The sequence below is a fragment of the Alnus glutinosa genome, chromosome 13 (assembly GCF_958979055.1).
Source record: "Alnus glutinosa chromosome 13, dhAlnGlut1.1, whole genome shotgun sequence".
Lineage (NCBI taxonomy): Eukaryota > Viridiplantae > Streptophyta > Magnoliopsida > Fagales > Betulaceae > Alnus > Alnus glutinosa.
This window is the reverse complement of record NC_084898.1, coordinates 5,586,913-5,606,817: the sequence shown is the minus strand read 5'-3', so window position 1 is coordinate 5,606,817 and position 19,905 is coordinate 5,586,913. Positions and strand designations below refer to the sequence as shown.

The 19,905-nt window shown below is 35.8% G+C and overlaps 2 protein-coding genes and 1 long non-coding RNA gene across 4 annotated transcripts; all 3 read left to right on the top strand.

The window, feature by feature from the left end:
• The first annotated feature begins 7,339 nt into the window (after nt 1-7,339).
• Nucleotides 7,340-10,600, top strand: LOC133854555 (small ribosomal subunit protein uS11m-like). 2 transcript variants are annotated; one of them, XM_062290792.1, is made up of 3 exons: nt 7,340-7,675; nt 8,703-8,899; nt 9,719-10,600. In XM_062290792.1, exons 2-3 carry the CDS (start codon nt 8,713-8,715, stop codon nt 10,369-10,371), a joined length of 840 nt encoding a protein of 279 aa, XP_062146776.1. In that variant the 5' UTR covers nt 7,340-7,675; nt 8,703-8,712; the 3' UTR covers nt 10,372-10,600. The 2 variants fall into 2 exon arrangements, with proteins under 2 accessions (XP_062146776.1, XP_062146775.1); XM_062290791.1 differs by having other exon boundaries at nt 7,345-7,679.
• A 249-nt stretch (nt 10,601-10,849) lies between these two features.
• Nucleotides 10,850-11,840, top strand: LOC133854556 (uncharacterized). Its single transcript, XR_009896817.1, has 3 exons — nt 10,850-10,983; nt 11,078-11,114; nt 11,545-11,840. It is a non-coding gene; the product is annotated as an uncharacterized LOC133854556 (long non-coding RNA).
• A 5,634-nt stretch (nt 11,841-17,474) lies between these two features.
• On the top strand, nt 17,475-18,474 carry LOC133854594 (large ribosomal subunit protein P1-like). The gene is made up of 4 exons (XM_062290833.1): nt 17,475-17,544; nt 17,652-17,748; nt 17,850-18,059; nt 18,247-18,474. The coding sequence occupies exons 2-4, from the start codon at nt 17,680-17,682 to the stop codon at nt 18,298-18,300; spliced, it is 333 nt and encodes a 110-aa protein (XP_062146817.1). The 5' UTR covers nt 17,475-17,544; nt 17,652-17,679; the 3' UTR covers nt 18,301-18,474.
• Nucleotides 18,475-19,905: the final 1,431 nt, after the last annotated feature.

Below are 19,905 nucleotides of genomic sequence, written 5' to 3'. Positions count from 1 at the left end.
GGATGACTTTAAGGGTTGAGGGTGATGGTAATGGTGATAAGGGTACCAACACTGCTAGGAGTGGGCCTTCTACATCTGGCCACTGCATGAAATCATTTGAAGATGTTGAGGTGGATGACAATCATTCGAAACTGGGTAGAAGTGACATCCTATTGTCACCACCTATTAGTGATGAAGAGGATGATGAGATTTCATCTTACCCTAGTGTGGAGTTCTATGAAATTGACATTCCTAATCCAACCTTGAAGCTTAAGATGAAATTCTTTACCATACAACTCTTTAGAGAAGCTATTAGGGAGTGTAATGTGAAAAAGTGAAGAGACATAAAGTTTGAAAAAATGAAAAAGCTAAGTGTGTTGCAATGTGTAGGGATCCCTCATGTGACTACAAAGTGTATGGTAGACAGATGGTGGATGAGGAGTCATTTGAAATAAGGTCCTTAACACCTAAACACTCATGTACTCGTGTATACAAGATTTCAATTGTAAATTCTAGGTGGATAGCATACAAACTTATTGATAAGTTTAAGATTCAACCCGACATGTCAATTCCAGTGGTACGAGATGAAATGAAGAGAAAATAGAATGTGGATGTCAGCAAGAGCCAAATGTATAAGGGTAGGAAAAAGGCAAAAAAAATGATATCTAGTAAACTGGGGGAATAGTATAACAGATTGTGGGATTATTGTGAAACTTTGAGAGGTATTAACAATGGTAGTTGTGTGTTGATGAAGGTGGATAGATCAAACCCTGATTTGGCTCCTAAGTTTCATAGACTATACTTTTCACTAGCAACCATGAAGAAATGATTCCTAGAAGGTTGTAGGTCTGTAATAGGGTTAGATGGGTGCTTTCTTAAATGATCATTCAAGGGAACACTATTGGTGCAGTTAGTAGGGATGCCAACAACAACATGTACCAATTGCAATTGTTGTGGTAGAAGCTAAGACAAAAGACTGTTGGTCTTGGTTCTTGGAACCCCTAGTTTCAGTCCTTGGTGTACATGAGAGGCACACTAGGCCTATATTCATTTCTAATCGGTAAAATGTGAGTTATATTACTTATAGAATTGACACATCATTTTAGTCTTTTTTTTTTTTTTTTTTTGGCTCACTATATTTACATTGGAATGATGTAGGGTCTTATTCCAAGTTTTTATGATGTTTTACCAATGGCGGATCACCGAATTTGTGTAAAGCATTTATATTGCAACTTTTGAGATTAAGGGTTTCAGAGGGTGGCCCCTGAAGGAAAAGTTTTGGGCTGCAGTATCGGCTTATACTGAATCTAACTTTAGATATCATATGGAAGAGTTAAAGAGAATCACTGGTGATGCCTTTGATTACCTATAGAATATTGACCCCAGCGGATGGTCAAGAGCATAGCAAGAGCATAGTTCAATGACTATCCCAAATGGGACCTTTTTGTCAACAATATTTCTGAGTGTTTCAACTCATACATCTTAAAGGCTCGTGATAAGCCTATTTTGACAATGCTTAAGATGATTATGAAGTAGCTTATGAGAAGGTACCAGCTTAAAAGAGATGACATTAGAGCATTGAAGGGTAAGTTGTGCCCTAGAATTGTAGAGATATAGCGCACTAGCTTTTAAGACATAAAAATATAATGTCTTAAAATAAAATTTAAGATCTAATAATAATATAAAATAATATATGAATATTTATAAAGATTAAATATTCATTGATGTCTGAGACACATGTATAAGTTCTAAAATGATTAAATAAGTTTATCAGACCTTAAAACTATAAATCAAAATAGAAAATAAATAACTAATCTAGAAGTCGAAGATCGATCGCCCAATATCTGGTGATCGATCGCCATAGATCTGCAGATTGCAGCAGCACCGAATACCTGTCCTCTGATACGAGTTTACTACCCAACTGCTGCTACCCCAGCCCTTGATCAGTTATAACCTAATTGATCATAGCCATTCAAGTCCTTATATAAGGAGATGCACCACTTCGGATTCACGGACCACTTCCTTCTTCTTCCTCCTTTCTTCTTTTCTTTTCTGGTTCTCCAATGGCAGATAAGTCTTCTCTCTTATTCTCTGGCCTTTCTCTTGCAGGGAAGCTGTCCTTCCTCTTTGTTTCTCTTTGGAGCAGCAGCAGCTTGTGTGCAGCAAAGCCCTCCAAAAATCTCCCTCTCTCTGTCTTCTAGGCCAGCACAAAAGGAGAGTTTCAAACTCTCCCATCTCTTTATTCCAGCAAGCAGGAACTCCTTCTCTCGGTTTCTCTCTAGCAGTAGAGAAAGGAAGTCCTCTCTTCCTCTATATCTCTCTTTCGGTCAAGTTACAGAACAAAGAAGAACTCTCTCTGTCTTTTCTCTTAGTTTGTAGCATCCTCTCTTTTGCCCCTCACTCGGCCTTCACAACAAATTAAGGAGAAGAACTCTCATGTTCTCTATGTTTCGGTTGCATCAGAGAAACCATAAGCTCTCTCTCCTCTGTTGTTATCTCATACAGTAAGTCTTTCAAACTCTATGTTTCTGTTCCTGTGTGTGTGGGTTTCAGCTACACTTAGAACAAGATAAAGAAGGAAAAGTTCTCACTCTCTTCCTCTCCATAACTCTCTCGTCCCAGGTGCAGTAAAAGGAAAAGAAAAGGATCTTCTTTGTTTCCTTCTCTCAGCTCAGAACAGGGAAGAGGAGAAATTCTCTCTGACTCGGCCGGTCCTTGTTAGTGCAGTGGGGTCCCTTTTAAAATATCTCACTTTGGGATATTTTTGGTAAGCCTTTAAGCTTTGTTTTAATGTTTATGATTTTTAAAATGGCATATTTGATTTATAAAACACGCCGTTATAATGCCAAAGTAAAAAATGAGTATTTTATAAAAAGCGTCGTTGCGTTGCCCAAAGTTTTAAAAGGTTTTATAAAATGTGTCATTATTTTGCCGAATTTTATAAAAAGATAAAATAGAAATTATTTATATTTGTGCCGTTGTGCCGCTCGTCTATTTTTAAAATGCTATACTCATTATTTATATTAATGAGGTCACCATGTATATTTTATAAATAACTATTATAGCAGTTATGATATCCGCCTTATATGATATATATATAGTTATTGTAATTTTATATTGTATATAAAATATACTGATATGGTTGTTTTGTGTACAAAAATATTAATAATAAAATTATCACTCGCAATAATACGAATCCTTGTAGGATAGGACTATATTGAGGGTGTCGAACCTCAAGGACTGTGTAGGAATTGCTATCAAGTTTTTCAAGATTAAATATAACTTAATTTAAAAGATTGTTTGATGTTTGTTTTCTAAAACTAAATACATAAAAATAAAGATTGTAGTAATGAGAGAAATAATAGGGGATTGAGGAACATATCATAGAATCAAGTGGTTCAGCTGATTTTGCCGAGGAGTGAGTAAATGTGTTGTTTGTTGAATTAAAATGTCTAACCTGTCTCCGTTGGGGGTCATCCTGTTCTTCCCCTATGAGGGTAAGGATACTCATAGTCTTTTTTTTCGGATTTCCTAAATCGTTGTAGTAAGCATAGTTATAGACCCTGTCCCATTCCTGAAGCTCCCCTATTCCATCTCCTCTCAAGTTCTCAAGCTCTTCTTCTCTGTACTTTAGCAGTGGCGCCAATGTTTCACTTAGCTTGGAAGAAATGTCTGCAAAAATATGAATGCATGGACAACTTGTTAATTTAGATGCAAAAATATGAATGCTTATTATGTATGCCAACTTTGGTATTACCTTATTGGAGAAGAAAACACAGTTGTTACTGAGGGAGATGGAGAGCACAGAGGGGAGAGGGGGAGATGAGGGAGAGCAGAGAAAGCGGGAGATGGAATTTGTTTCCAAATTCCGCGCGGAAGTAGCCCGCGTGGCACAGGTCTCAAAATGTTTCAGTAACGTGCAAACTACTTGCACGTTAATGACACATAAAACAGTAACGCGGAATACAATACCGCGTTATTACATTTATAAAACAGTAACGTGCAGATGGCCGTTACTGTCATTTGGAAAAGTAATGTGCACTCATATGCACGTTACTCCATAGTAACGCGTAAAATAATATAAGGTTACTATTTAATACAATATTTAACTGATTGATCGGATTATCTAATGATCTTATTGATCCATCACGATTGATTGAATTATCTTCATGATCTTATTGATCGATCGGATGATTGATCCATCGTGATCGATCGGATGATCCTCATGATCCTATTGATCCATCATGATCGATTGGATGATCTATTGATCCTATTGATACACCACGATCGATCGGATGATCTATTAATCCTATTGATCCATCACGATCGATCGAATGATCCTCATGATCTTATTGATCGATCGGATGATCTATTGATCCTATTGATCCACCATGATCGATCGGATGATCTAATCCTATTGATCCATCACGATCGATCGAATGACCCTCATGATCCTATTGATCCAGCATGATCGATCGGATGATCTTTTGATCCTATTGATCCATCATGATTAATCAGATTATCTATTAATCCATCATGATCAATCGAATGATTCTCATGATCCTATTGATTGATCGGATAATCTATTGATCCATCATGATCGATCGAATGATCTATTGATCTTATTGATCCATCATGATCACAAATTACTAATTGTGTCAATATCCCCCTCTAAATTATTAAAAATTTGTCAATGTCCTCCTATTCCAAAAAAAAAATAATAATAATAAAAATTTAAAATTGGTTTTGTTTTTTTTTTTTTTTTTTGTTTTGTTTTTAAAATTGTTTTTATAATTTTCAGTTATTTTTTAAATCGTTTTGTTTTATTTAACAAAAAAGCTGGTTTTTTTTTTTTTCGTTTGTTTTGTTCTCTCTCTCTCTCTCTCTCTCTCTCTCTTTTGTTTTAAAAAAATGTTTTTATAATTTTCTGTTATTTTTTTTGTTTTTATATATATATAAAAAAAAAAAAAAAAGTTCTTTTTTTTTTTTCCTTTTTTATTTAATTTTTTTTTAAAAAAATAATCTTTTAGTTTTAATTTTTTTTTTTTTTTAACGAATTTATAAGGACATTTTATAAGTTTTTCTTTGCCATTTTTTAAATAATAATTGCAATTTATAGTAACGTGGGCATACTCTCCACGTAACTATTGATTCTAACGTGATATTTACAATCACGTTACTATTTAGATTCTAGAAATGTGAGTAAATGTTTGCATTACTATTTTAATAACATGATAATTTGTCAGGTAAGTATAAAGTCTCTTCTTTTTCCTCGTAGCCGTCTGGTTTCCCCGACCATCCCCGGATGACTTAGAATTCTCAGTAAAAGCTCGCACAACTCCTAATCCTACAAAAAAAAAGAAGAAAGAAATAAAAAAAGATTGTGTTTTTATCCTTTGGGGTAGAACTCCAAGCAGATCCAGCATATTTCTCCAACACAGCATACTTCGGAATTCTTTGTTCTAGACCTATGCAACAAATGAAAAGACCATCACAATAAAGATTCCATCTCATTTGTTGCAGAGGTCAGAAAAAAGGAAAACCAGAAAGTTGAAATCGAATGAAGACGAAAGATCTGAAGAAAACCTCACATCTTTGAAAGATTTCCAAAAGGTAAAAGTATTTATAGAAGATAGAACATCAATACAGCGTCAATTCAAAACACAAGTAAATGCGCCCACATGCTACATCCATTCGAGAGTCCAAGCGACGCCCATCAATGCGCCAAAGATCACACAACTAATAAAGGGCACAACCATTTCAACAACACCTCGAATCCAACAGCCCCAAAAAATGAAGCGTCATCTCAAATATCTTCAATAAGGAGCCTCCCATTAGGGGCGGAGGGAGGGCTGGTCGAGGGGGGTCACTTGCCATGGTAAAATTTCTACCTATTGTTCCGGTTGCCCACCCTAAAAAACTCATTAGGGGGCAAATTTGCCCACCATCTGCTGTGGTTTTCTTTTATTTTCATAGCTCAAGCCTTTAAGGCATTTTTGTAATTAGGTTAGAAAAATTACAGAAGTTGAACGATAGACCAAGGTTGAAGGCGATCCGGCATATTTTTTCTTTTCTTTTCAAAACACATCGTATAACTTAGGTGAGCCACGTTCGTTTAATTGTCACGTTACTAGTATAGTTAAAAATTATAAAAATGCTAAAATATAAACTATGTAATTTCTAGTAACGTGGGTAAATTGTCACGTTACTAGTATAGTAACGTGATAATTTGTCAGGGAAATATAATTGTCTTGGGAAATCGTAGGAAAAATTGCGCATGCTCAACTTTTTAGAAATGTAAGAAAACGCCACGTTAGTGAAATACTAACGTGCGATTCCTTGCACGTTACAGATAGGTACTAACGTAATGTGCTTCACGTTAGTAAAAAATTTCTCAGTAACGTGTAAATATTAATAGCGTTACAATTTAATAAGATCCGTAACGTGAAATTAACATCACGATAGTATTTTTATATTAACAGTAACCTACTGTTATTCACACGTTACTGAAACCCTTCTTCTTCCCCTTATTTTGGCAAAAGGGTGGCTCAGCAACCCCCTTGGCCGGTCTGGGGTGGTTCGGCCACCCCATAGCAAAAAAAATAAAATAAAATAAAATTGATGGGTTTTAGCCCTTGGACTTGGCCGAACCCTAAAGAAATTTTAGATGGTTTGGATATTGGGAGTGGTCGAAGGGTAAAAAATATGCTCGAGAGGAAAAAAAGAAAAAAAAAAAGAAAAAAAAAGAAAAAGAAAAAGGTAAAAAATAGTCAAATTTGACTATCATGAGAAATTTAATTATACGGTTGGAAATGCTCTAATATGCTAAATGGGGTGGCCAAAATCACTCCTAAAAAGTTTGAGGGTAGTTCAGCTAATCTCTCTATCTAATTAGGGTGATCCGACCATCTCAGTTTTCAAGATTTGTTTTCCTTTTTTTTTTTTTTTTTTTTTTTTTTCACTTTTAGGATTTTTGTTTTTATTTTTTATTTTATTAAAAGGGACATATGTCACTTTTTTATTGGATATAACATAACAACACGGTTAAACAATTAATGAAAGTGGATAATATAATTTTTTTGATAGCAATTGTAAGTTTAAGAAATAGATCCCTAAGATTTAAACTTTAAAAAATAATTTGATTAAAAGTCATAACCTCTAAAAGCATTGTCCTCTAAAATATTGACCCGTCCCTCGAACTCTCGAAGGATCTCCCCCATTTCACTATTCCAAAAGGCAAAGGGCCTGTATAAGCAAAAACCCACGTTCTACCAAGCCCAAGCCCAAGCCCAAACCTACACACACACAAGCAGTGGATCATTTTGGAGATGAGATGATCAAGTAGTCTACCACGAGTCCCCAAGCCTGAATCCCTAATCTCCTTCTCATCAGCACAATGCCTTGATCCTTCCCTAACTCAATAACTCCAGTGGCACAAGAATCCAATAGCTGACAAACGAAAGAGAGAGAGCCAACAGCGCTGGATCTTTGGATTATTTCCAAATCCGGCCCATGCCCACCCCTACATAAATATCATCATCCTTTTCGTTTTCCTTTTGACCTTTCAGTCCCAATTTGTTGTCGCAGCAAACGAAGAAAAGAGCCACAAAAACCCAAGCTCCAGTCATAGCTCGCTACGCGAAGGGATACGTATCACTTGGTCGTCGTCGCTGCCCTGCACTCGAGCTCTCAGATCGTAGGTATTGTTCTTAGTGAATCTTTTCGTGCAGTGCGTTCATTTAGGGTTTTGATATGGGTGCTTGTGAGCTAAATTAGATGTTATTATATTTTTTTACCCATTTCCTTAATGGGTTTTGCTTGAGTTGCTGGGAGCATACGCATATATATATATATATATATATATATATATATATATATATATATATATATATATATATATATATATATATATATATATATATATATATATATATATATATATATATATGTGGTGCAAGCATGCTTCTTTTATGTACGGGTTTTGATTTGTGGGTTGTGTTAAAATTGATATTAGTCGATGTATTAACTGGAAAGTTGGTGTATGTAATCGAGTTGTGGTGGAGGTTTTGCTACACCGAAATGGGGTTTGACAGCACATTGTGGTGCTTTGCTCAACTACCAGTCTTTCTTACTCTGCCTCATGGTAGAAATACTTGGACTCTTGTAAGTAGATGAGATTTTGTGAATGGGTTCGTTGATACATGCTGAAGCTATGTTTGTTTTGAAGGAGAATTTTCCTGAACGGAAAGTATTTCTGCAATGGAATGAAGATGCTTGATATATCTTTCTTAAGCTGCATGATAAAATATTTGTAGAATTAATTGGAGCTCTTAGCCCCATGAACTAAGGTGCACGTAGTGAACATCTTGGGAGTGATCCTCAATTGCCCTCGGGCTTTCCTCTATTGCATCAACAAGCATATGCTAAGAAGATCAGATTAGATTAGATCCATTATAGTTCGCTGTATCTTTTTTCCCTCTTAATAGATTGATGTAAAAAGTTTGACCCTTTAGAGTTTATTGTATTGCCTCTAATTTGAATTTATTTTTGTTTAACTTTAGGTTCATTGGTTTTTTTTTCCTGACTATTGTTAATTATTGGTGGAGAAAACAGTACATTCATTTGAATTCACTGTATTATATAGAGCCTCATGCAAAATTTTTCTGTGATTTCATGTTAATTAGTTTTATTTTAACAAATAATTCTTGAATATGTGGGGAAAGAGGTGGAGAAATGTACGGATATTCTCTCTCTTCTTCCATTCGTCGCCGAGCTACGACGGTTCGTTCTCTGATTTCTCTCTTTGGGGCCAAACCCGTATCGCTTCTACAATCCCATGGCCGCTTTGGCCAGCTCAGTGCTGCCCCGAGATTGGAAGAAGCCAAGCCATTCTCTACAGATACGCCACGAGTAGCACCCGGTGAGATTCCGCTCTACTTTTCGTCCTTTGGGTTGATGGTGAATTTGTTTTTCAGTATTTTTTTTATGAGTGAAAATGTTGATCTCTTGATTCCTAATCATGGTGGTTTGGGTTGGGTTTATGCTCTGTTTGGTTACTGAGACATTGTAGAAATGGGTTTGAATCAACCTCAGATCCTCTATGTGCTAAAATATATTTGTATTTGTGTTTGGATTTAATTTAAACTCTCTCAAGCTTGTTTATATGCCTTGTTTTATAGCTTCATAGCATTGGTATTGTTTGGAGATAGTGACGTTGATCATTTAGTTTAATGTCAGAAGAAGAGGAATTAGTTGTGGAGGTCATGTCATGTATAAGAGTTCTATGGCCTATTTAGTTAAAGAATGTAGGGATTTGCATTTGGTCCGATGTGCTACAGGCTTTTTGTCTTCTTTTTTGATATTATTTGGACTAGATTTTGTACTCAGGAATATGTAATAGTGTAGTTCAGGTGTATGTATATAGCTGCAACTTTTCGTTTAACTGAAAAAGTCCCTGATCTGGGTTTGTTTGAATTTGTCCTTTTAGTCTGTTAGACAAAGTACTAATCATGATGCAGTTGCTGTGGTTGATATAAGCAAGAAAGGGCAGGTTTGTTTGAAATTTTTTGACTAATTTTTAGCTGAAATGTTTGTCTGACTAGCTAATGAAAAAGAGAACTAGGTTTTATTTCCAAAGCAACCTGTAATTGGTGTTGAAAAATGCCGACCTTTTCATCTGTCAGTTGAATAACCATCTTAAATACTTCTGTTGGTGGCGTAAACATTTTGGGTTTCGCAGGTTGTGTCGAGAGTATTTGTGGTGGTTCTCATTCTTGTGAGAATTTTGCAAGAGGTGGATTTGCTGGAACTTCAGGACTGAGTTTTGGTTTGATGAATGCAAGAAAGAATTTCTCTGCTCCCTATGCTTTGAGTTTTCGGAGCTGCATATTTTCTTCCAGTCGAAACAATATTGAGACTGGGGGGAATTCTAGGTCCATGAACTTTGTTAGGGGAATTATAGAGGAAGATGGGAAGGACATCATGGGGGGTTCTCTACTCTCTCGAAACAATGTTGAGCAAAATGCTGATATTGTCCACATAAAGCTGCTGCGTAACAATACTTTTGTTACAGTGACGGATTCTAAAGGGGACACAAAATGCAAGGCCTCTGCGGGATGTTTGCCAGAAATGAAAGGGGGAGCTAAACTGTCTCGATATGCTGCTGAAGCAACTTCGGAACACGTAGGACGAATGTCCCGAAGTATGGGGTTGAAATCAGTTGTAATGAAGGTGAAAGGGTTTACTTATTTTAAAAAGAAAAGGCAAGCAATCATGAGCTGGAGAGAGGGCTTCACTAATTCTCGAGCGGATCCGAATCCAATTGTATACATTGAAGACACAACTCGTCGTCCTCATAATGGCTGTCGGCTCCCAAAAAAGCGCCGTATTTAAACAGTGGTAGTCTGGATGGTGAATACTGACAGAGAGCATTAGGATGAGGAATTTGTTCAGTACTAGCTGAGCTTAGTGGTGCAAATAAACTTCTGCAAGATGTCTTGGATGTACTTATTTTTTTTTGAAGATTGAATTCATTTTGATTTAGTTGCAAAATTGACATCACTTGTTTAGTTCACATAAAGTCATTTTGTCTTGCTTATTATGATAATGTGGTTTATGAAAATTTTCTCTGACAATATTAGTGCTGGAGGATTGTTAGATACCAAGCTCTGTTGGGAGGTGTACGGCCTGTTAGATATTTAAACATGGGAGTACCGATATGGTGATACTGATGGGCGGTGCAAAATTTTATTGTTCTACTGGTTTTTTTTTTTTTTACTTCAACTGGAGCAGGTGAAGAAGCACGAGGGCAGTCCCATAAAGAGCCGAAGTAGAAGCCAAGCAGAAGTGTCAGAGGGGACCGCAGGTACTAACTATGTCCTTCACTTTTCTTTTTCGTGCCTATATCTTGTAATCTACTGTTTCTCTCTACAGCAAATCATTGGAGCGGTCTATTTCTAGATCGGTATCAAGATCAAGATCTGCATCTCCCATCAAATCTTCCAGGTATCTGGGTTTTGTTGCCCTGGCTCTTTTATGTTTTAGTTTTCTGGTGTTGTTTTCTTACCTATATCATTGATAATAATTTTGAAATACGCAGGCCAAAATCAAGATCAAGGTCAGGATCTCCCCGCCAGGTAATTAAACTTTGGGATCGAATGATGAAATTGTAGTGTGCATGCATGTTGGGACTGAGTTATATGTCCCATTAATGTTTAGGCCTGAAGATGTTTGTAACTTCAGAAATCGTGATCCTGGGAGTGTAGGAGCCCCAGTTTATGAAAACTCATTTATCATCTGTTCTTTTTTCATTTTCCTTTAGTTTTTTTTTTTTTTTTAATTCAAATAAGTAGTTCCTTTCTTTTCATTCTTATTTTTTTTCCCAGTCTCATTTGTCAGAAGTGCTTTTGTCACTCTTAATTGTTCCTTTTTAAAAAAATAGCGACGTTGGTTTAGATTTTGCTTACCATGCTTTGGATAGAACAAGATAAATAGACAATTTGTTAAGATCATGCTTGCCACATTTTGTGAACCATCTTTCTCATAGAAAAGTTAATTTCTTTTCAGGCGCGTTCCAGTAGTGGCTGATTTCCATGCAAGCGATGTCAAAACTCGTCCTGACCGACCCATTTGGTAGAGTTTGAGGGGAAACACTATTATTATTTTATTTATTTATTTTTTGGATAGTTGGAAAGTGAACGACTTAATTTGTCTTGATGCAATTGGTTATATTCCCCGTTTATTTTTATTTTAGCTACTATCTGTGATCGAGGTGTGTTAAGTAGCTAGCAACTGAGGCTACTACCTTGGAGATTTGTGACTTTTTTACGCATTATGCATGGCACGTTTGTTTTGAGTTAAAATTTGGTCTTTTTTAAATAATGCTGGATGTGGTCGTGATCATTGAATTTTAACATATATGATTTTCTGAAGTGCATCATTTTTCTTGCCTTGAAAAGATCTTTAGATATGGATAGTTTCAGTGGATAAACATTTTGTATATGGCGTTAGAAGTGTATGGATGCAATGGATAGTGTGTACCACCAGCACTGCTGCTGGCAGCTTTTCTGCTTCCTTGTTCCATCTTTCTGTCAATGTTTTGGACATTTGTAATTTTCAGGATATCTGTAATTTTCTTGTGATGCATGGGTTTGCTGTTGTGGTTCTTGTTTTACTCGTCTATATTTATTTTATTTTTTAAAAAAAAGAAACATGGGAGGGTGTGTTCATTATCTTCTTTGACAAGGCCCAAGTTAGCCCCATGTTTCCAAGTCCTGCATTATTTATTTATTTATTTTTTGTTTTTCTTCTGGCAATTTTTTTATCTGGAACTTAAAGTCTTCCATAATTCCTTTTATTTTATTTTATTTTATTTTTTTCCAGTTTTTCTTCTTGTGGTTGGGGTGCTCCAAAAGGTTTACTGGGCAGTAGGGCCCAAGGATTAGGGCAAAAGTTTTGCTAGCTATATTTTTCTTCCAGTCTGTTATCCATGAGCTTGGGAAGAAAGAGCATTCTTAGCTATTCCTTTTTTTAAAGCAATCTTCCTCATTATTTTAGCTAGCTATCAACTCTCGATATTTCATTTAAATATTTTTTTTCAAAAATTTCTTTATCCTTTTTCCAACATTTATGTTTTTGAATGTTAATCTTTTTCTAACGGTTATATTTTTGAATGTCTTATTTTAATGATCATATTTTTTTTATTATTTATCTTATTTTAAGGTCATATGCTTTCAATATAAATAAACGTTAGGATACTAAATAAAAAAAAAAAGAAAAAAAAAGAAAGAGAAATGAGCGTTTGTTTTTAGTTGGAAAAAAGAATTTAAAAAAATAAAAAAAGGAAGTAGATAAATTTGATTATTGTCATTCTTTTGGTGAGTTGCGAGTATTATTCACTTACCAAACAAAAATGGTACAAAAATTACCATTTTAGTGAAGTTATTGGGAAGGTTTTTTATTTTTTATTTTTTATTTTTGTTTTTTATTTTTTTGTTTTTAGGGATTTGGCTCACCAAAATAGATTAAAAAAAAAAAAAGGTTAAATACCTCATTGTCCCTCGGGGTTTCAAAACTTTTTTTTTTTTTGCTCTCTTAGTTTTCATTTTGTGCATAAGAGGTATCTGTGCTATGGGAAAAGAATGAAAGGGTACCTTCGTTCATTTTTTCGTCCTAAATTAACGTCCAACCATGTCATCTTGCAGGTGTCGGCTTCCTTTTGTGACATTTGTCCCCGCGCCACCTCAACGTTCAAGCAACGTTCACGTAACATCTCCATTGCCACATCACTTAAGAGGGAAACTAAATATGGTGAAATTTCAAAATAATAATAATAATAATAATAATAATAATAATAATAAAAGGCGAAGCATTCCTGGCCCTAATTCCTCAAAGTTTGTTATTCTCCCCCAAATCTCTTTCGTCCCTTCTCGCCCCGTTAAATCTGCCCCCAAAGCTAAGTTTCAACATTTAGGCTGAATTTGTTGTCGGAGGCTTCGAAGTTGACTTGCGGTTAGATTTTTCCAAAACCCACTCGGGCAAGCTTCTCCCATAACCCACTCGGCCAACCTTCTCGGAACCTACTCGCGACAGAGTACCAGCAAAAGACAGAAGGTATTTCTAAGACTCGTAAAAGACTTTTTCATGATGCTTTGTATAGACTTTCTTTGTGATATGCGGTCTTCCAACCTATAAAGCTTTATATACATCTTTTATCTTGGGGTTAGTTGTTAGTCAAAGTAATTTATATATAAATGAGTTTGGTTTTGTAGGCAAAGCATAAAGTGCCAAACTTTATGTAGGGTCCCCAATGCACTATCTATTGTGTATTTTTGTCAGTTATAACTTTTGGCATTTTCTGTCATGTTCTTGTTTGAGGGTTGTTGGAAACGATGTATAAAGAATGGATCGGGTCTGGGCTTGAAATTTTTAGGTCTTTCAACTTCCAAAAAATTGGAAGTAGTTGAGAGAATGACTAGAAATTTTTATGATGTGTTTGGCAACCGAGTGGAATAATTATTCCACTCGGATTTTTTCTAAAACCCGCCCCCCGCCCGAATACCTGAATTTGACCCGAATTTTGTTTGAATTTTAAGCTGATAATTTGAGTACTGGCTGGGCCCCACGCGCAGGACAAACTGTCTCCCAAAAAGCGCGTGGGTCCCACATATAAATAATAAAATAATACAAATTTAAATAAAAAAAATAAAAGAAATTAATTAAAATTTAAAAACAATAGGGGTGGCTGCCGGTTGGCAGCCACCCCCGACCCGGGCGGGGGTGGCCGCGCGGTCACCCTCGACCAGCGGGGGTGGCCGCGCGGCCTCCCCTGACTAGCGGGGGTGGCCGCGCGGTCACCCCCGACCACGGGGGGTGGCCGCGCGGCCTCCCCCGGCCACTGGGGGTGGCCGCGCGCCACCCCCAAAGGTTGGCAGCCACCCCTGCATCATTTTTTTTAAAAAAAAAAAAAAAATTATTTATTTATTTTTTAATTAAATAATCTAAATTATTATTTTACACAACTTTTCAAAATACCAATCATTATACACAATTTTTTAAACTTCCAATCATTTTTTACCATTAAAATATAATATTTTTCAATCTCAAAATTCAACATCCAAACACAATTTTTTACCTCGATATTTGTAAATAGAATTAGAATTCAATTCTAATTCTCAAAATTCAATACCCCAACGCACCATTAGGTCTCCCATGTCAGGATGAATTCATTTGTCATATGGTCCCCACTCATTGGTGCTAGTTCTGACAATATGGGTATGCTAGTTCTGAAAAGGTCTTAAATAAAAGGTCATATGGTCCCCACTCATTGTAATGTGTAATAAGTTTGTGCTAATTAGTTGCATGTTATTGCAATTGGAGTATATTCATTGACTTCCAACTTTTTGATAATTAGGAGAGTACAATTTTTCAAAAGTTGAAACTTGTTAGGACATTGTTAAATTAATGTCTTATGAACTATCTATGTATTTCTCTCCTTGTCCTTGTTCTAAATTGTATGTGTAAAATGATGTGCTAATTACTTGTTAACTTAATGCTGCTTCAATTCTTCATAATATAATTTATGTACTTTGTGCATAAATGGATCGACTGTTTGAATATCTGTTTCATCTAGTCATTTACCATCATGGGCTCCTGTCTAAACACAGGATGTAGTATATACTATATAGGAGGAGACATTTTCGAACTTAAAAGGCTGGATGCAGACAAGTTCGGGTCAACCATCAGGCGACAACAGTATCTATCCCTATAAACATTGCCACTGTTGGTCAACAATTAGGTGACAATCCTCACACTACCTGTCAACCATCAGGCAACCATCAGCCTACATCCCAACCCATCAGGAATAGAGAAATGCGGGTCTCTGACCTATACAGGAGGCTAGCACAAGTGAGCTTCTCATAAAAGTTTGTGTGGATTTTCCTTTAATGTCTTACATTAATTTGTTATCTATTACCTTGTAACTTCAGGAACAAAATTGAAACCCAGTTCATCAGATGCAAGGATGATCGCATCAGGATTAGAAAACTGATTGTGTCTTTGACATTTGGTCCATTAGTATACTTTTATTTGTGAAGCATGTGTATTTTGGTCAATCAAAGTGGTGTATGGAACAAAATGTGTATTTTGGTTATTCAAAGTGGTGTATGTAAATTTTGAGATCTAGATAAAAACATGTGAATGAAGTTGGACATGTAGAGTAGTGCACAGGTTTTGTGTGTGTAAGGAGATGGTTATTTTTTGAACAGTTTTAAGTGTGTGTAAGAAGTTGGTCATTGAATGTGAATGAATGTGAAGTTGTTATTATTGTTTTTGGTCATTTTTTGGAATAGGATTGAATGTGTTTTGTTCATATTTTTGTTTGCAAAGGAATGATTTGTTTCAATAGGTTAGCTTGGTACACACATGTTATTTTGTGTGCAAAACATTCATGCCAAACTTTGACAAAACAATATGTGTACCAAGGTACCATTTATGATAAATGTAAAAAACCAAGATGCTATTTGTGATATATTTGCAAAACTAAGGAACCATTTAAGAATTGTTTTGATTCAAAATGTTAGTTTGATACATAACAGGCATACAGATTATTTTGTGTGCCAAACATTCATGCCAAACTTCGACAAAACATTATGTGTACCAAGGTACCATTTATGATAAATGTAAAAAACCAAGGTACCATTAGTGATACATTTTAAAAACCCAAGTACCATTTTTGGTACATTTTCAAAACCAAGGTCCCATTTATGAATTGTTTGTTTCAAAATGTTATTTTGTGTGCAACACATGCATACCAAATTTAAACGAATAATTTTGTGTAAAAATGTACCATTTATGGTAAATGTACCAAACCAAGGTACCATTTATGATCAATTTTAAAAACCCAGGTGCCATTTGTGATACAACACATTGAAACAAAGTATGCATAAAATGGAAACAGAGTATGCACAAAATGGAATTTGATATAAATTCATTTGGCCATTTTTTTTTTTATAGAAATTTGATACAAGACAATTCAAACTTACATAAGTCACATACATATGTCAAACTACAAAGTCACTTTAGGGTGCAACACAAACAACCAATAACATTGTAACCTAGTCGACTCTATTTAAAAGAATGATTATGGTTTTTTGTAATTTGCGTTGAGCTATCTAGATCCTTTTTTATTCAGTATTCTAGTGGGAATTCGAATCTCCAACAATTTGTTATTTGAATTGCTAGCGATTCAAGTAATAAATATGAGAGTCCATCAGAGCCTACTTACCCTAATAAGTAGGTGGATAATTCAATACTTGCTTGTGATATAAAAGATAAACTAATAGAAAATAGTGTAAATAATAAAATAAGAACACAAGAGATTTTACGTTGTTCGGTCTATGACTTACGTCCACAGGGTAAAGCCCAAATGATTACATTATGCTCTTATTGCTTGATAGTTTTACAATACAGAATACTCATATTTTTAAGAAAATTGAGATAGGTAAGAATGATGATCAAATCTAATTAAATTGATTACAATCAAACCTAATTACAATCAACCTTATAAGAGGAAAGTAACGTCCAATATCATACCTATCACTTTTTATTAACTCGAAAATTCTTTCTTTACTATTCTCTTATGTTTCCTCACTTGCCAAACATACCCGGAATCAACAATGGAATTCAAAAGGGAATACTTGAAGAATTGCATTGCCGACAAAGAAGGATTTGTTTACAAACAAAACCGATCCAATTCGAGGTGGATCGGGCTGGGCTCCTTAAGAAACTAACAACTAATAAAAGCAACAATTCTCATCGATGATTATTTACAAAGGCTCTGGGCTTTTTATAGCCAGCCCAGCCCAACTACCTAATGACTTACAATCATAGCAGCCCACAACGGTAGCCCATAACCAACCCTCAACAGTTACTTGCCACGTAAGCCCTCCAACTGCTTCGCACGAGCTACGTCAGCTTCTCTTTTTCTTTTTTCTTTTTTTTTTTTGCTACCAGCTTCCATTTGGTCAATCCCCATCCAAACCCTAGCTGCCTCTTGCTGAGAGACTGGTAACTCTCTCTCTCTCTCTCTCTCTCTCTCTCTCTCTCTCTCTCTCTTGTTTTCTCTAACGGCTTGGCCTGATTTTGTTCAATTTTTTCATCTTTTTGATTTGAAGCTTGCGATTGAGTCTCATTTCTGCGACAATGTCTACCAGTGAGATTGCTTGCACCTACGCCTCTTTGATCCTCCAGGACGATGGAATCGCAATCACTGTAAGACCCACTTCTTTGAACTCACTGTGTATTCTCTGTTTTGATGCGAATCTAATGGATTTTGTCAATTTTTATTTGATTATGAAATAATTCTTCAACAGGCGGATAAGATTGCAACATTGGTGAAATCAGCAGGCGTCACTGTTGAGTCATACTGGCCCAGTCTTTTTGCGAAGCTTTCAGAGAAGAGGAACATTGAGGATCTCATTCTGAATGCTGCTAGTGGTGGTGGCGGTGCTGCCCCCGTAGCAGTGGCCGCTCCTGCCGCCGGTGGTGCTGCTGCTGCCGTCGCTCCTAAAGTTGAGGAAAAGGTATAAATTCCTCCACCCCTTTAATAATATGGTATTTGGCTTTCATTATGCTAGAGCTTGTCGTAGCAGAAATATTGGTTCTTTGTGCATCTGTTCCTTTTTCTTTTTTTTTTTGTTGGGTAGAAATTTTCCCTTTTACTTTATGTTGACTTATTGATTAACTTCCCTTCTTCAATGGTGTAAACAGGAAGAGGCGAAGGAAGAGAGTGAAGATGACTTGGGATTCAGCTTGTTTGATTAGGTTTTCTGCGGATTTGTTCTTTTCTTTTCATTGTTAGGCAGTTTAGGACACAAGTGGTGACCTAGTTGAATTTTGGTCTTGTTTTGATAATTTTTATTCGAGTGATGCATCTTGACATGACTATTAAATCCATTTATGGAGTTCTGATTCATAGCTAGCAGGAATTTTATGAAATCGGTGTGTTCGATTTGTTTCTTTATAATTATAAGTATGAAATCAAATTTTATTCACCCAGAATTTTGTGCAAGGGATTCAGCTCAATGGTAGAACTTAGTATGACATATTATGAAAGAAATAAGAGGGTGGATTGGATGTGTGAGAATCCTCTCTAGAATGCTTAACCATTTTCCCCTGAAGAACTATCATGATTTTTGAGATATGGGTGTTGCTTTTATGTTTTTGAGGATTTATTACATTCCTCCCTTCACTATATGCCCTACTGTCATTTGGTGTGTCTAAAAAACTACAGCATATGGGTTGTAGGTTTTTTAACTGTTCTGATATAATTCCAAGTTTTTAATGCGAAAGAGAGTGAAATTAAATATGGACTTTTGACTTTTGTTTCCAAGTTCCGGGTATTGCTTAACCAGGGCTAGTTGTTTGAGGCTTTGCTGTCGAAATTGCTTCATGTTGCCTTTATGGGATTGCATCTTTTGAAGTGTAGCATGTTTATGTCCTGATTTTGCATCATCTATTGTTTGTTTGATCCATCTTTTATGCACTGTACTTAGGAAAAAAAACTTGTGATAATAGCCGTTTTCATATACAATAGAACCCCCTAATTTTTTACCAGCTCTAATTTTTATCGATGAGCTGGACAAGGTGCAACCCCAGCCTATCACGGGGTGAGTGAAATGTCACCAGTCATCACACAAGCCTGAAACCTTCTGTTGATGTTTGAAGTCGAGGGGGTGAAACTTAATATGATTACACCTATTCATATTGTTGTGTAAGCCACAAAGTATTGTTGAATAGGTGAAATGTCACTAGTAATCACACATAGTAATGCTACATATCACCCTTGTGTCTTCTTTTTGTCCTTCTAAAATTGATGTGCCTCTTAAAATTACCATTGAATTATAATTCAATAGTGGTCTATTATAAATTTATTGGTTATTTTAAGAGCCATATAATTTTTGGGAGGACAAAAAAGAAACACAAGAGTAATATGTAACATTACTCTTATCACACAAGCCAAAACCTTTAAAGTTCTATTCACATCCTAATCTACAACTCGAGGTGTTGATCACATGGCACTAGCAGAGCCAAAACTGAGATGTTAAGGCACTCATTTGTGGGGCAACAAAATAAAAGCTGTGAACCATCTGTGCAGACAAGTTTACAAGCATGGCCCTCCTCAGGTTGCTTCAGCTACCGCGATATAATTTCAAAAGATCCAAGTCTAAGTCTTAAGAGTACAAAGCACTGGAATCTTTATTTAGTTAGTGTATGATGTTAATGGAAAAAGACTTTCAAGATGAATCTAGATGAATATAAGCAATGAAAAGAGTGAAATGAACAAAAACAAACCCTGAACTGCCTGCAATTAGGCAGCCTGGTATTCATCAGGTAATTCTTGCACAACAATTACATAACTCTACTCAC

What these genes read in the sequence shown, in the direction of transcription:
- LOC133854555 (XM_062290792.1), top strand. Translation starts at nt 8,713, where the DNA reads ATGTACGGATATTCTCTCTCTTCTTCCATTCGTCGCCGAGCTACGACG. An exon ending in TACGCCACGAGTAGCACCCG is followed by an intron (nt 8,900 to 9,718) that starts GTGAGATTCCGC and finishes TGGGTTTCGCAG; the next exon opens with GTTGTGTCGAGAGTATTTGT.
- LOC133854594 (XM_062290833.1), top strand. Translation starts at nt 17,680, where the DNA reads ATGTCTACCAGTGAGATTGCTTGCACCTACGCCTCTTTGATCCTCCAG. An exon ending in ACGATGGAATCGCAATCACT is followed by an intron (nt 17,749 to 17,849) that starts GTAAGACCCACT and finishes ATTCTTCAACAG; the next exon opens with GCGGATAAGATTGCAACATT. An exon ending in CTCCTAAAGTTGAGGAAAAG is followed by an intron (nt 18,060 to 18,246) that starts GTATAAATTCCT and finishes TGGTGTAAACAG; the next exon opens with GAAGAGGCGAAGGAAGAGAG.